The following is a 13,034-nucleotide window of genomic DNA, read 5'->3' on the forward strand; positions in this document are numbered from 1 at the left end:
AACACAAGATTTCAGACTTACTAGCTTTGTGACATTAAAAAAGTTGTTGGAATTTCCACTGCCTTTTCATACCCTGTGAAATAGGGACAGTGCCATCCTGGGGGCACTGGAGATGGCATGTGAAGCACTGGCATAGAAAGTTCTCAATGAAGAGCAGCTATTATCAATGTCCCTTTATAGTGGCTTACTTTCTGAGAACAGGTGATCTTCTCCTCTCCTCTATCATGGAATCTGGAATGTATGTGACTGTCGTGGGTCAACAGAGGTCTCTGAGAAAAGGTCCCAGAATAGAAGGAGTTAAACTTCAGGTGTGAAAAAGGAAGGGCTGGGCCAGAGGGCTCTAAGAGACTCACTGCTTGAAGGCTGGGTGACTGGTGCTCAGAGAGAGTGGACACTGGTGGCTGTAAGTCCCACGAGAGCTGTGAGTCTAGGTGTCAGGAGCACCAGCATTGAAAGCAAGGATGTCTGGGCATCTGGTGCCTCTGAAGCCCTGTGCCAGGCTCACAGGTGTCCACGTAAGACAAGGTGCCTGCTTCTAGGCTCTCAGATGCTCGCTGGGATGGCTGCCTGCTGCCTTCCTCAGCCGCCCTAAGGCTCTCCCTCGCCTGCCTCTCTGCCAGCGTCTCTCCCTTCCCTTATTCAGAGCTTGCTTTGCACCGGGTCTGCTTCCTTTACCCAATCCTTACAACAGCCCTCCCACCCTGCCCGTGGAGAACTGAGCTGTGAGGGGAGTGAGTGATCTGTCCAAGGTTGTGCATTAGGATTTAAACTCAAACAGATCAATCTAACCAAAGCCTGTATTTCATTTAAAAATGGTTATAGAGGGTGGTGGATTTGAGTGTGTGTGTAAACAACTCTTGTATGTAGTTAAAACAAAACAAAACAAAACAAAAAGATGCCAACAGTTCAAAAGGACATTATAAGTGAAAAGTAAGTCTCCTTGTCAACCCAGCTCTCAGGGCCCTGCCTCCTCCCCAGACGGACTCTGGACGAGCGCATGTGGAGATACGAGCAGGCTCCACCTGCCAGCCAGCGCTTTGCTGTCATCTCCTGGAGAACATTCCAAGCATGTTCCCACTCCCCTGTCCTGTTCATGGCCCCATCGTTTTGTGTGGATACGCTGACGTGACGAACCAGTCTGCCACGAAAGGGCATTTAAGTGCCTCCCTTTGCTTCTCCAGATGGTGCTGCGGTAACCTGCTCTGGGCAGGTGTCTGACAGACTCAAGAATGCATTCCTGGATGTAGGTTTACTGTGTTAAAGACCCTGTGTGTTTTACATGTTGGTAGGTATTGCCAAACTGCCCTCCAAAAAAGAGGCCCAAGCACTTTACAGTGTTAACCTCCCTTCCTTCAAGTTTTTTTTTAACTTTATAGTACAAATGTGCTGTGTACATACCCCATCAGACCACACAGGTGTTTCCTATCAGGAGCCCCATTGGGCTCCTGTATCCAGACCAGGCTCTGAGATCTCTATACCACCCCAAACAGCAGTGGAGACAAAGGCCAGGTGGCACTCACCCCGGGCTTGTGTTTTACAGGGTGTGGCTTTGCTCCAGGGTCAGTGACCTGAGGAGGACCCGGGACTCCAGGGCTTCACGCTGTTGTGGACTGCCTGTCTCTTATGTTTTGATGACTTGGTCTCTGGCTGGCACGAGAGTGGGTCAATGTCCTCTCTCACCCCTGACTTTCTAGAAATTGTATCTATACTTAGCCTGGCTGCACCACCCCTGCCCCCTTCCGGAGCTTGGATATAATTGCCAACCATCCAGAGGATGACAGGGTCCAAGCTCAGAGAGCAGCTGAGGCAACAGCCTCCCATGGAAACCCAAGACTCTTTTTCTCAAAACCACACCAGCTCATAAGCAATTAGCATTGGGAGGAAGGCAGGACAGGGTGTGGATCTTCAGGACAAAGCACAGAGCCAGCGCTGGCTAGTCTGGCTGCCCTGACTCCTTGTGGCAGAGGCTAAATGACAGCCACATGTGTGGAAGTGCCCTTAGCAGGCAGAAGGGAAAAACCTGGGCCTCGGTGCTGGGACGCCGAGACTGTACTAGGCTGTGTTGTACACATGAAAGGCAAGCTCCTAATCTGGGCTCTGGGAAGGACCTTGGTCTGCCTGTTGGGAGATTCCCATCCCCTGAATGCTGACCCACACTCTGGAGCATGAAAATGTCATGTGATGTGTGACGGCCATCTCCCCAGCTACAATTCCAGGGTCTTTCCTCTGATTTCTGTATTCAAGGGAGCTAGGAAAGAGCAGCTTACCTAATAATAATAATATTTTAATAGCTCCACAAGCTTATAGACTGCTTTCCACATTGCTCAAATAATGTGGAGACACACCACAAGGTCAGTGGGCTTTGGGACAGGGCGTTACAAAGGGTGGAGAGTGCAGGTGGTATCCTACCTGGGGGTCTGAGCCCTGCTGTGAGATGATGCTCCTGGCCAGAAGGACTCTTACCAGTGCCTTCCTCCTTTCTGCCACCCTGCCTTCCTCTGTCCTTCCTTTTTTCTCCTCCCCTCTTCCTCCTTCTCCTTCTTTTCTCAATACTCATGGGTGCCATAAAACTCTGGAAGCAAAGGTGATGTTTTCCCCCATTATTTTCTCTCAACCCAGCTCTGTATTCTGTTGCATTTTCCCCCTAGCCTCCCCGGCGCCCACTCCTGTGGTCAGCAAAGCTGGGCTGATTGGCTCTCTCCAACTCTTCTGTGGAGAGAAGCCTGGGGTTGGGTCTCAGATCTGTAACATGAGAAAGATACGAAAAAATGGTGAAGTTGCAAAATCTCTGCCTGAACACCCTGCATTTGGGGGAGCTGCTCACTCGTGGGGGCCAGAGGCAGGCCCATGGAGCCCAAGGAAGGTGAAGCAGGCCTCTGAGTGACTCTAGGGCTTCAGGAGGCTCTCCGCCTAGAGCACAGAGCCTGTGAGAGGCTGTGACTCCTGTATGTGGAGTTGGCACAGGCATTCTCTTCATGGTGCCCATGGCCCTGGAAAATTAACAGAAAGAGTTCTGAGCCAGCTAAGGCAGTGGTGGGAGGGTAGAGCAGACCCTCAGCTCTTGCGCCAAAAACATAAAGGAAATGAGAGTTTGCTTGGAATTAGGAACGTCTGGTCCTTGAGTAGGTTTAGAGAATTCTGGGCATTCTGGGACCTGGGCATTTGTGGCTACAGGTGGTGCCTCAGGAACAGCAAAGTGGGAAAGGGGGGAACAAACTCATGTCCTGGAAGAGGCAGATACGCCTGCTGGTGCTGAGTGTCCTGTTTCAGGGTAGCCAAGGTCCTTCTGTGTTCTCCCGTCACTCCAGACAGCTGCAGTAGAGATATGGAGGCTCAAGGAGAAAGGCTCCCTATTTCCATAAAGCTAGGCAGAAGCCTGCTGGACAGTCTCTGCAAGCAGGGGCGGTGTGCACCTTCAGTGGGCTGGGCTGGGGCTAGGCAGCCCCTATGGCCCAGCCCTGTCCCACCTCCCCACTAGACCTGCTCTGCTACTGGGCCCATCGGTCGTGAGGGTGTGACAGGAGGCTACTGGGGCCAGGGTCTAAGACCAGCAGCAGCTACTGGACCGCTGGGTGTCCTTTGCCTTGAGTGCTCAAAGGCCAGCTGCCTGTTTGCTTGTGATCAGCTGCACTGACCACCAGGAGTCTTGGGATGAAAACAGGATGTTCAATCCAGGAAACCGAAAGCTGAGCCTTGCGCCCTAACATCTACCTGGGAGACTTCACTTCTTGCTGAATCACCTCACTGACAACTTTCTCCACCTCAGTGGTCCTATCAAATGAGGGGTGCATTCACAGTCCTGGGCCCCTCAGGGCCTTACAGTCTGACTACCTGCCCCTGCCAGCAGAGCTGCTCTCCCAGTCTCGTCCCCTTACCTCACAGTCACGTCGGTTTGGCCCAGCTGTCCATGTCAACTGATGAGTATGTTTGTTCTAAACCCCAGGTGTGTCCTAGTGAGTGTAAATGAACAGTGAGTCACTTTTCACCAAGAAACATAACAAGGGTGTGCTGTCTGGAGATGACATCGCCAGCTCATCCCAGGAGAGGGAAGCGGCTGGGCCTGGTCCTTTGTGGGGCTTCTCCTGCTGGGGCTGTGAAGGGGAAAGGGAGCCTTTAGGACGCAGATGTGGGAAGGCTCTAGGGAGGTGTCTTTTATGCAGCCTCCCCACAGGCCCATGTGGTGTGGCTGGCAGCAGGAAAGAAGGCCAGAATCAGGAAAACGAGCCCTGAAGCTTGCACATGCATGCTTGGGCACATGTGTGTGCATGTGTGCACACCCAATTTTACACAGGATATGGGAGTGGGGATGAGAAGTGCTGGCTTCCTAGCTAACCCTTTGGCAGTTTTTTGTTTTTATAGAACCCTTGCTTCCTCTGCCTTTCAGAAAGCCAAGGCTTGAACCTCAGGGCTCCTACCTGCTCATCTGGCCTCTCCTCTGGGCAGTGATCTGATGCCTAAAGTTAGGGTTTGGGCCTTTCTCCCCTTCTTCATGTGCCTGTGCACACGTCTGTCTCTGGGCCAGGGACACTAGTCACAGATTTTTGGACTCTAGAAGACTTAGAGCTGAAATTAGCATCCTTGCCTCATAAGGGCTCACTGAAAGCAGTGAGGGCTACTCTGAGATTCCAGTATTTAAAAAAGTGTGCCAGGCTGATTCACTCATATATTTCCTGTATAATAAAAAAAGAAGAGTGGGGAGCAGAGTATTATAAAAGTAAATAAAAGCCGTGATGGGAGCAAAGTAGGCAATGGAGAAAGGATGGCGGGCGTGGCACCCAGCCTGCGGTGGCAGGGGGCAGTCCTGTGTCGGTGGAATGGGCCCTGGGAGCTGCGTGGGCGGCCCCGTGGTCGCAGCCTCTGTAGGCTGTTCCGGAGAAGGCAGTGGGGCTGAGGAGCTGGGAGGCGGCTGACCCAGTGGAGGCCGTGTGCTCTCTCTGGGCAGGCGAAGCATGAAGCGGAAGGCGCTGTTTACCTGTCCCTTCAGTGGGGACTGCCGCATCACGAAGGACAACCGCCGCCACTGCCAGGCCTGCCGGCTCAAGCGCTGTGTGGACATCGGCATGATGAAGGAGTGTGAGTGTTGGGCCTACCCGGGCACGTGGGTGTCGGGGCTGCAGGGGGGTGTGGGCACCGGCACGATCCCTGGTGCTTGGGTGTCAGGGCTGCTCAGTGGTTGAGGAAGGCTCTGGCTGCAGTGTATGCATATTTGGTCAGAGAGGTCTGTCTGCCATTCCTCTGTAGTTGCTAGCATCTGGGGCTCCGGGCTGGGGTGAGAGTGGAACCAACAGATGGGGCAGGGCGGCTGGACCTCCAGGGGTCCTGTGAGCTTCTCTAGGATCTGTATACCGTCTAGGAGGCCCGGAATGCACCTCCCAGGATGAGGTCTGTGAGGAGGGCGAGGCAGGGTACTGCCTTCAGGAGCCCTGAAAGCCAGTATTCCTTCAACTCATCACTGTTCTCATGCTCCCTGTTCCCTGGACTGTGGGGAAAGCAAGAGCCTCAAGGACCACAGGGCTGTCTGGACTTTGGGAGAGTGGGTTGCTCTGGGTGGGGATAGGCAGCAGTGATGGGGAGAATAAATATTCAGGCTGCATTCAGGTTCTATCCCACCCCAGCCTTCCAGTCAGTCTGGTTCTGGGAGCAGATCTGAGGGCCAGTGCCCAGGGGAGACCAGGCAGAAAGATCCTGTGGGCAGAAGCCCTGGACTCCAGCATGACCCTCTAGATCCAGATGGAGAAAGAGGAGTGATCTGTGGAACTTCCTGTCTAGCTCTGGGGTTGGAGGAGAGGACCAGTGGGGCAGGCTCACATGTTTTAACCCACTGTTAAAAAGAGCCTCTGGACTTTGCATTTGAGCTCTAGCACCAGTTACTTCATAACCAGAGGAGCCATCGACTTCAGCAGACCCTGGGAAGGGCTAGTCAGGCCCTCCTGGGCTGGAGGTGTGGGCACTGGGCAGGCCTGGGTGTGGGTGCAGGCCACATGTGCAGCCTTTCTCCACCCCTTGTTCACTCCTGTCTCCAGTCTGTGCCCTGACCCCTGCCCTGGCCCTGCTATGCTTTGGGCTTGAGGAGGCTCAGGAGGGGCGTTCAGAGGCAAGCACAGAATGTGGGCTGTGTTTTGGATATGATGGGGGAGGAGATCCATAGAGAAGATGTGTCCAGAACAAGGGAAAAATCACATCCCCTTAAGGGATGGGAAAAAAAATTACCTGTTGATGGCAAACAGAGGCAGAGTAGAGGCCCTCAGCCCTCATTTCTGATCCTGGCTCCCCAGCCAATGCTAGCAGCCCTGAAAGAACTTTCCAGGCTGTCATTCTTTCTCGCCTGCACAAGGGCATGCAGGCCTGGACATGCTGATTGCTCCCGGCCCAGCCCCCTGCCCCACCCAATTCCTGTGTTTATGCTGGAGCAGTGGAGGCCAAGGCCTGGGTGCCTCATGGGGCTTCTCACATGGTGGCTTAGTGGGGCCTGCTCTGCGTGAGGCACTAGCGTGGACATGAAGAGGGTGCAGCATGCACAGCCATAGACCCTGCCCCTGCCCCTGCGGAGCACACAGCCTCCCCAGGCCATGGAGCCTGGCTTCTAAGGCTCCAGCCAACCAAGAATGGCACATAGCTATATCACTGGGATTCAGTAAGGCTCTGCTACAGGAGTTCCAGCCAGGGCCAGCCCCGTTCATGTCCCAGAGGCTCCTCTGCTATGTCTCAGGCAAGGTGTTCTATCAACTAGAATAGGAAGAACACTCAGAAATCTTCTGAGACCCAGAAAGATAAAAATACCAGGATTAGAATCAGAAAGCCAGTTGCGCCTAGGTTCCAACTCCTTGTCTCCAGGCTTTAAGTGCATGAAGGTGCCCCCACCCCAGGAACAACTCGTTGTAGGGGGCCAGCAGTCCAGAAGTGGGTGCCCACCCTCAAACCCCAGTCAGCTCTGTAGGAGAGGACTGAGGCTCAGTCCTCCCCCACAGAGCCCCATGCCTGGTCCTGCTATGTGCCCAGAGCAGCCTCATGTCAATCACTCTTGAGATGCCAGTACAAGGAGCTGAACTGAGGGAGGCATAGGCTGACGCCATTGAGCTCTCAGGGTCTAGGCCTCAGAGCTCCAGTTAAATAGAAACCTTGGGCCAGTACCTGGCTCCTTTCCACTGGCCTGAGGGAAGGTCCTCCATGAAGAGCTGTAGCTCCCTCCCTCAGGTTAGCCCAACTTTGGGAGGTCTGTCAGTTTTCCTGGGCCCAGAGTCCCCAGCTCAGGACCTAGGAGAGCCACCCTTTTATCACCTGGCTTTCTGTTGTCTCCAAGGCACAGCTTCCCAGAGATAACTGAGTGTCAACATTTGTAAAACATCAGGGAACCCTGGGCTTCCTATAAAGGGAGCTGCAAACCCAGGCTCCTTTCTGCCCAGGACAAGAAAGTGATAGTTTGCTAGAGGAAGCTTAGGGAGGGAAAGGGGCTTTATGTGGGCATCAGTGTTTACCAGCCACCTACTGAGTGCCAGAAACCATGCCAGACACAGATACTTGTCTTTTAAATTCTCACAGCAATCCCTAAATATACAAATATTCCTGTTATTTTATTTTAATAGATGAGAAAACTGAGAGGAATTAAAATACCATGCCTCTAAGCTGATAAGGATGCTGGTATAGGCATTCTAACCCAGATGTTTGCTCCCAGAGGCCTGTGGGCTTCACAGCAGCATAGCCCCTCAGGTATCTGCAGCAGGCCAGAGGGTGCCCACTGTGTGCTTCCAGGTGCTGCCTGGAGCCTAAGACCTGCCTTTCTCTCTCTCCAAGTCCTGGTGGCTTGATGTCCTTGGAGCCCAAGCCATTTCATGGTTGAGTTCTTGCTTCTTTTAGACCTGCCCTGCATAGAACCACTTGCATGTTTTCTTGTTTAATGTTTTCATAAATGTGTCTTTTCTCCTCAGTGCTGGACAGCAGCTGGCACATAGTAAGTGCTCAATAAATTGCATTGACTGATTGACTATTAACCTTTCAGTATGCTTCTTGGCATCTGTACATCTCCCACTGGTCTATGGATCAGGAAGATCTCCCAAACCTGGTAGCGTTTGTGTCACTCATTCAGAAAAACCTGTGTCCTCTTCCTGAATGCCATCCTTGGGCCACCAGGGGTGACTGGGACGTTTTTAGGTTGTTGGCACTTTCAGATCTTGACTCCCTACCTCGATTCTAGACCTCACAGGGCAGGGAGTGGTGTGCTCACATGGGAATAATTGGCACTGTCAGGGAATCAGAAGCAAGGCAGAAAAGCTACTGAGCAGCCATGTGGGTTTCACAAAGCCCATGTACACTGCTCATGCACTTTATTCATTGGAGAGCCCTTCAAATGCTCTTTCAGAATCTGCTGCTTTTATTCTAGGTCAATGGTTTTAACTTACATGTGTCCTCTTACATAACAATAAAAGTATTTTTAGTAGCTATTCATTGAGCAAATGACTAAAAAATATTTCCTGTGAAATTAATAACCCCTTTGAATAAATTATTCTATAAATTATCACACCTGCATATGTGAGGGACTTACAACTTAATTCAGTCTCTGGACAATGTTGCCTGGAGGGAGGCCCATGGATTGGCCGCCCCTGCTTGAAATCAGCAGATCTCAATATCTTCCCTCTAGAACTGCACACAGTATGGCAGCTTCTATTTGATACGAGTGACTGAGAGGAACGATGCCATAAGGTTAAATCTGAATCCTTTTAACTTTGTCCTTTTAAAGTGAATCATTTACAAACTGCTTATTTTGTCACAGTCTTCAAATGGATTGGAATACTTCCTGTGTTCCATAGCTGAGGACCAGGGTCCAGAAGTCATATGGGGCATGGTTACAAGCATGGACTCTAGAACCATACTGCCCAGGCAACAGCACTTGTTAGCTGTGTGACTTTGAGCAGGTGTATAGCCTCTGGGCCTCAGTTCCCTCATCTACAAAGTGGGGATAATAGCACCTGCCTTAAGCCATTGTTATAAGGACTCAATATATGAGTTAATATGTAAAAAACACTTAGAATAGTACATGGCCATAAAAAAAGTTAAATATTTTAGCCATTTTTATTAACACTCTTTTTTATTATGTAAAATGTGGTTGCCAGGATTTCCAGTTCCCAACAGATGAGAAGTAACTCTGAAGGAAGGGAAAGCCACACTTTCAGAGGTAGGCACCAGTAAGAGACATCACCTAGCTTAACAGAGGGGGAGACTGAAAGCACAAGAACTCAACACCATAGCAGGCTGAGCTGTACAGACACACAAACAGCCCTATACAGTCCTCAGGTCCTAATTTTGATCCTGCCAAGTCCAGTAACTGTTCAGAAGGATGCCTCTGAATCAAGAAAAGGTTACTTGATGCAAAGAAATGGTTACATAGCAGAAACTGTGTCCTGAGGCACTGGGAAATGAGGTGGGAAAGTTAGGAAGAAGCTAAATCATGGAGAATCTTGAGTTTGGACGTGAGAAGCAGGAGGATCCAGAAAAAGTTCCTAAGCAGGAGAGCGACATCATAGGATGTCAAGGGGTTATCAAAGCCCAGCCAGGCTGAGAAGTGTGCCTGTGGACGTGGACACACAGGTGCGACTGGCACACCAGACCCCCACCTTCAGCCCTTCCCCTCCGCCCACCCTCAGGTGAGCAGGAAAGACCAGACACCTAGTCTTGGACTCCCCAGGCTAGGACGCTGTACCCTGCCTTGAATAGCATGCCCCCTGCTCCCTCCTCTCCCACCCCACTTGACCTGTGGGGTCTGGGCCGGCAGCCTCTGTGGGAGGAGCATTGGCAGCTCTTCAGGCAGGTGAGTCAGTGACCTGGGCGTGGCCTCCGCCCAACCCTCCCTTGGTAGGTTACCTCCGCTGTGGAGGGAAGGCGCTGGCTTGCCTTTCCCCCTGTGCCAGAGGCTCTGGATGCCCACTCCCAGCCCCCCGTAGGCTCTCCCCCATCTCCCACCAACTTCTGTCATCCTGCCCTGACGAGAAGGGTCTGGGCCAACGGGCCTTTCTGAAAGCCCCGAACCCGCCCTCTCTGCGGTTCCTGTTCCTTTCCCTGCCCTTGTGAAACTCCCCAGCTCTGTGGGCAGAGGTCCTGGCAACACTGGTACAGAGCGAATAGCTACAGGCCGAGGGCCCCAGTGCCCACTCCTGCCGTAAGCGCTCTTCAATCCCCGGCGCCCCGCTGCTGTGCCAGGCCTCCGGCTCCTAGCCCCGCCCCGCAGCCCCGCCCCCAGGCTGCGGCTCCGCCCTCCCGACTGCAGCTCCGTCTCCGATGCGGCCCCGCCCATTAGGTCCCGCCCCACAGCCCCGCCCTCACGGCGGCAGCCCGGCCCCCTGCAGCCCCGCCCCGGGGGCTCTCCCAGCCCTGCGGCCGCACAGGGTCCCTAGTCAGACGCCTGGCTAAACAGCTGAAGACGACTTCCCAGATTAGAGAGGTGAGGCGTTACCTTCAGGTACTTCTGGAGAACTCAAAACGTCCTTGGGCGGAAATTTCAAGACTGGACAGGCTGGAAGAGGAGTTATTTTGCAGGGAACCAAAAGTCTTTCTGAGTTGGTCAGAGTGGATCAGATGCCTGAGTTCCATGCCTGGAAACTTGGACGTGGCAATGGCCTTGTAGAGGGGCCTTCTCAGCATCTCTTAGCTTCCGGCACTGTGACTGGCCACGCAGGGACGCTCAGCCTCTCTGCCCGGATGGGGGAGGGGAGAAGAGACGCGAACTAAAGTTTAATGAGCAGCTGGTCTGTGCTGGGCATACATTCAGTTCTCAAGACAGTCTATCTAGGTAGGTGTTGCGCAGTGGCAGGTCACCCTGCCACCCCATATACACACACGTAATGGAGGAAGGAACAACAGAGGGACTTTAGAAGAGATTATATGGTATAAACTTCTCATTTTATAAATGAGAAGACAAAAGCCTGGACGGTTAAGATGTTTGCCCAGAGTCACATAACCTATTCTTGAGAAACTGGAGTCCCTAATAATGCCCATCGGTCCCACATCTCAAGTCCTCTTTTTCCTGCTCTCACACATCTGCCTTTCCAATTTTCCATTCATACAGTGGGCTTGGAGTCCAGGGCAGAGAGGCCCCAGTGAGCTCGGAGTGAGAGGGGAGCAGCCCTGCCTCCTTGTGCCTTAAGCACCAGGAGGAGGGTTTCATGGAGGAGCTGCAGGCCCAGCCCTCTCAGCTGCCCTCTTCCTGCCCCACAGTCATCCTGACAGATGAGGAGGTCCAGCGCAAGCGGGAGATGATCCTGAAGCGGAAGGAGGAGGAGGCCCTGAAGGACAGTCTGCGGCCCAAGCTGTCCGAGGAGCAGCAGCACATCATTGCTGTCCTGTTGGACGCCCACCACAAGACCTACGACCCCACCTATGCCGACTTCAGTCAGTTCCGGGTAGGTCTGCCCGCTGGCCAGGAGGACAAGCCACTGTCGTGGAGAGCCGTGCTGCAGCCAGGGCTCAGGCAGGAGATGGAGGACCACGTCGCCAGAAACTGGGGAAGGGATGGAGGCTGCTCTGTCCTGCTGGGGCTGGGGAGGCGTCCCCCTCCCGTAGGCCTTCCTTGAGGTCACTTCTGTCAGAGATAAGGGCTAGGGAAGGAGGGTGGCCCTGAAATGTGAGCTTCTGATACCCCATCTTTCCCTTCCAGCCTCCAGTTCGTGGGGATGAGGCTGCAGGGGGCCATTCCTCAAGGCCCTCCTCCAGACACATGCCCAGCTTCTCTGGGGACTCGTCCTCCTCCTGCTCAGATCACTACAACGCCTCTCTAGGTAAGCAGGACTGCCACCCCCAGGGAGCCCAGTGGGGAGATGAGCCCAGAGCTTCCCACCCAACCTGTCCTTGTGGATGGGAGGATAGCACTTACGTACTATGTGCCACCCAGCATTCTTAAAACAGCCCCTTTTTTACAGAGATGGGGTAACTGTCTCAAGGGCCCATAGTGGGGAAGAGGCCAAGGTGGGGTCCAGCCAGGCAGGGTCTGCCTGCAGACTCCCTGTTCTTCCCTTTCCTCTAAGCCAGATATCTGCCCCTGGGGCAACCTGGTTTCTTTAACTGGTATTTTGAGCCTGGGTCCTTTGGATTTGTTTGCTGTGTTTTTGTTTTCTCCAGTTTTATTGAGATATAATTGACACATAGCATCATATATACGTTTCAGGTGTACAACATGATTCGATATATGTATGTACTGTGAAATGATTACAACAATAAGGCTAGTTAACCTCCAACACCTCCTATAGCTACAAATGGTTTTTTCCTTGTGATGAGAAACATTTAAGACCTACTCTTAGAAACTTTCAAATATACAGAACAGTGTTGTTAACTATAGGCATCAGTGTCCGGGCCTTTGGAAGGTGGAGTTTGGAGTGGGAGAGCATGTGGGTCCCGTTGCAGCCCACTGTGCCACCCCCGCCCCAGCCCTGGGAGCCCTGTCACCTCCAGCTCATCCTTGCTTTTCTTCTTATGGTCCTGCTTTGCCTCTTCATCACCTTCCCCCTTCTGCTCCCCTTGTCCTTCACTCCACGGCCTCACGCCCAGCCTGCTGCCCCCTGCTTGGGGCCTGGGAACTAGAACCCTCAGATATGGTACGTTTGGTCTCGTCAGTGGATCTGTGCCCAGAGCCAGCATAGGTGGGAGGGGTCCCACTGTCAACTGGACGAAGAGAGCAGCAGAACCAGACACTGTGTCTGCCCGTCCGGGAGAGACAGGAGGGAGGTGGTCGGGTGCCAAGGAGAGACGCTGGTGGCTGCGCGGGCTGACTGGCCCTCAGAGCCCTTCGTCTTGTTCTTTGCGCTCGATGCATTTGATGAGGGCCAGTCTGCATGTTACACATTCAGCTTTTCAAAATTTCATATTATTTAAGAGTTTTGATACCTTCTTATCAGTTAATTGATTTGAAGTGCTTACTCCCACCAATGGTATATTCAGTATAGCATATATTATTTAAAAATCCAAACTAGTTAATGTTTTTAATTTTTAAAAAATTATTAAACAAAAATAATACATGTTCATTGTAGACATTCAGAAACTATAAATTACAG

General features: G+C 52.5%; 1 protein-coding gene across 5 annotated transcripts in view; it reads left to right on the plus strand.

The window, feature by feature from the left end:
* Positions 1-13,034, plus strand: part of VDR (vitamin D receptor) — a 49,389-nt gene that overhangs the window by 25,226 nt on the left and 11,129 nt on the right. For 4 of the 5 annotated variants that reach the window (XM_036904725.2, XM_057487505.1, XM_057487504.1 and 1 more), the window contains 3 exons: positions 4,943-5,073; positions 11,206-11,390; positions 11,645-11,765. In XM_036904725.2, coding sequence (XP_036760620.2) covers positions 4,943-5,073; positions 11,206-11,390; positions 11,645-11,765 — 437 coding nt within the window. Of the gene's footprint in view, positions 1-4,942; positions 5,074-10,330; positions 10,781-11,205; positions 11,391-11,644; positions 11,766-13,034 lie in introns of those variants that run through there. The other variant, XM_057487506.1, reaches the window with a different exon arrangement.

The sequence above is a fragment of the Manis pentadactyla genome, chromosome 10 (genome assembly GCF_030020395.1).
Source record: "Manis pentadactyla isolate mManPen7 chromosome 10, mManPen7.hap1, whole genome shotgun sequence".
In the NCBI taxonomy this organism is placed as follows: domain Eukaryota; kingdom Metazoa; phylum Chordata; class Mammalia; order Pholidota; family Manidae; genus Manis; species Manis pentadactyla.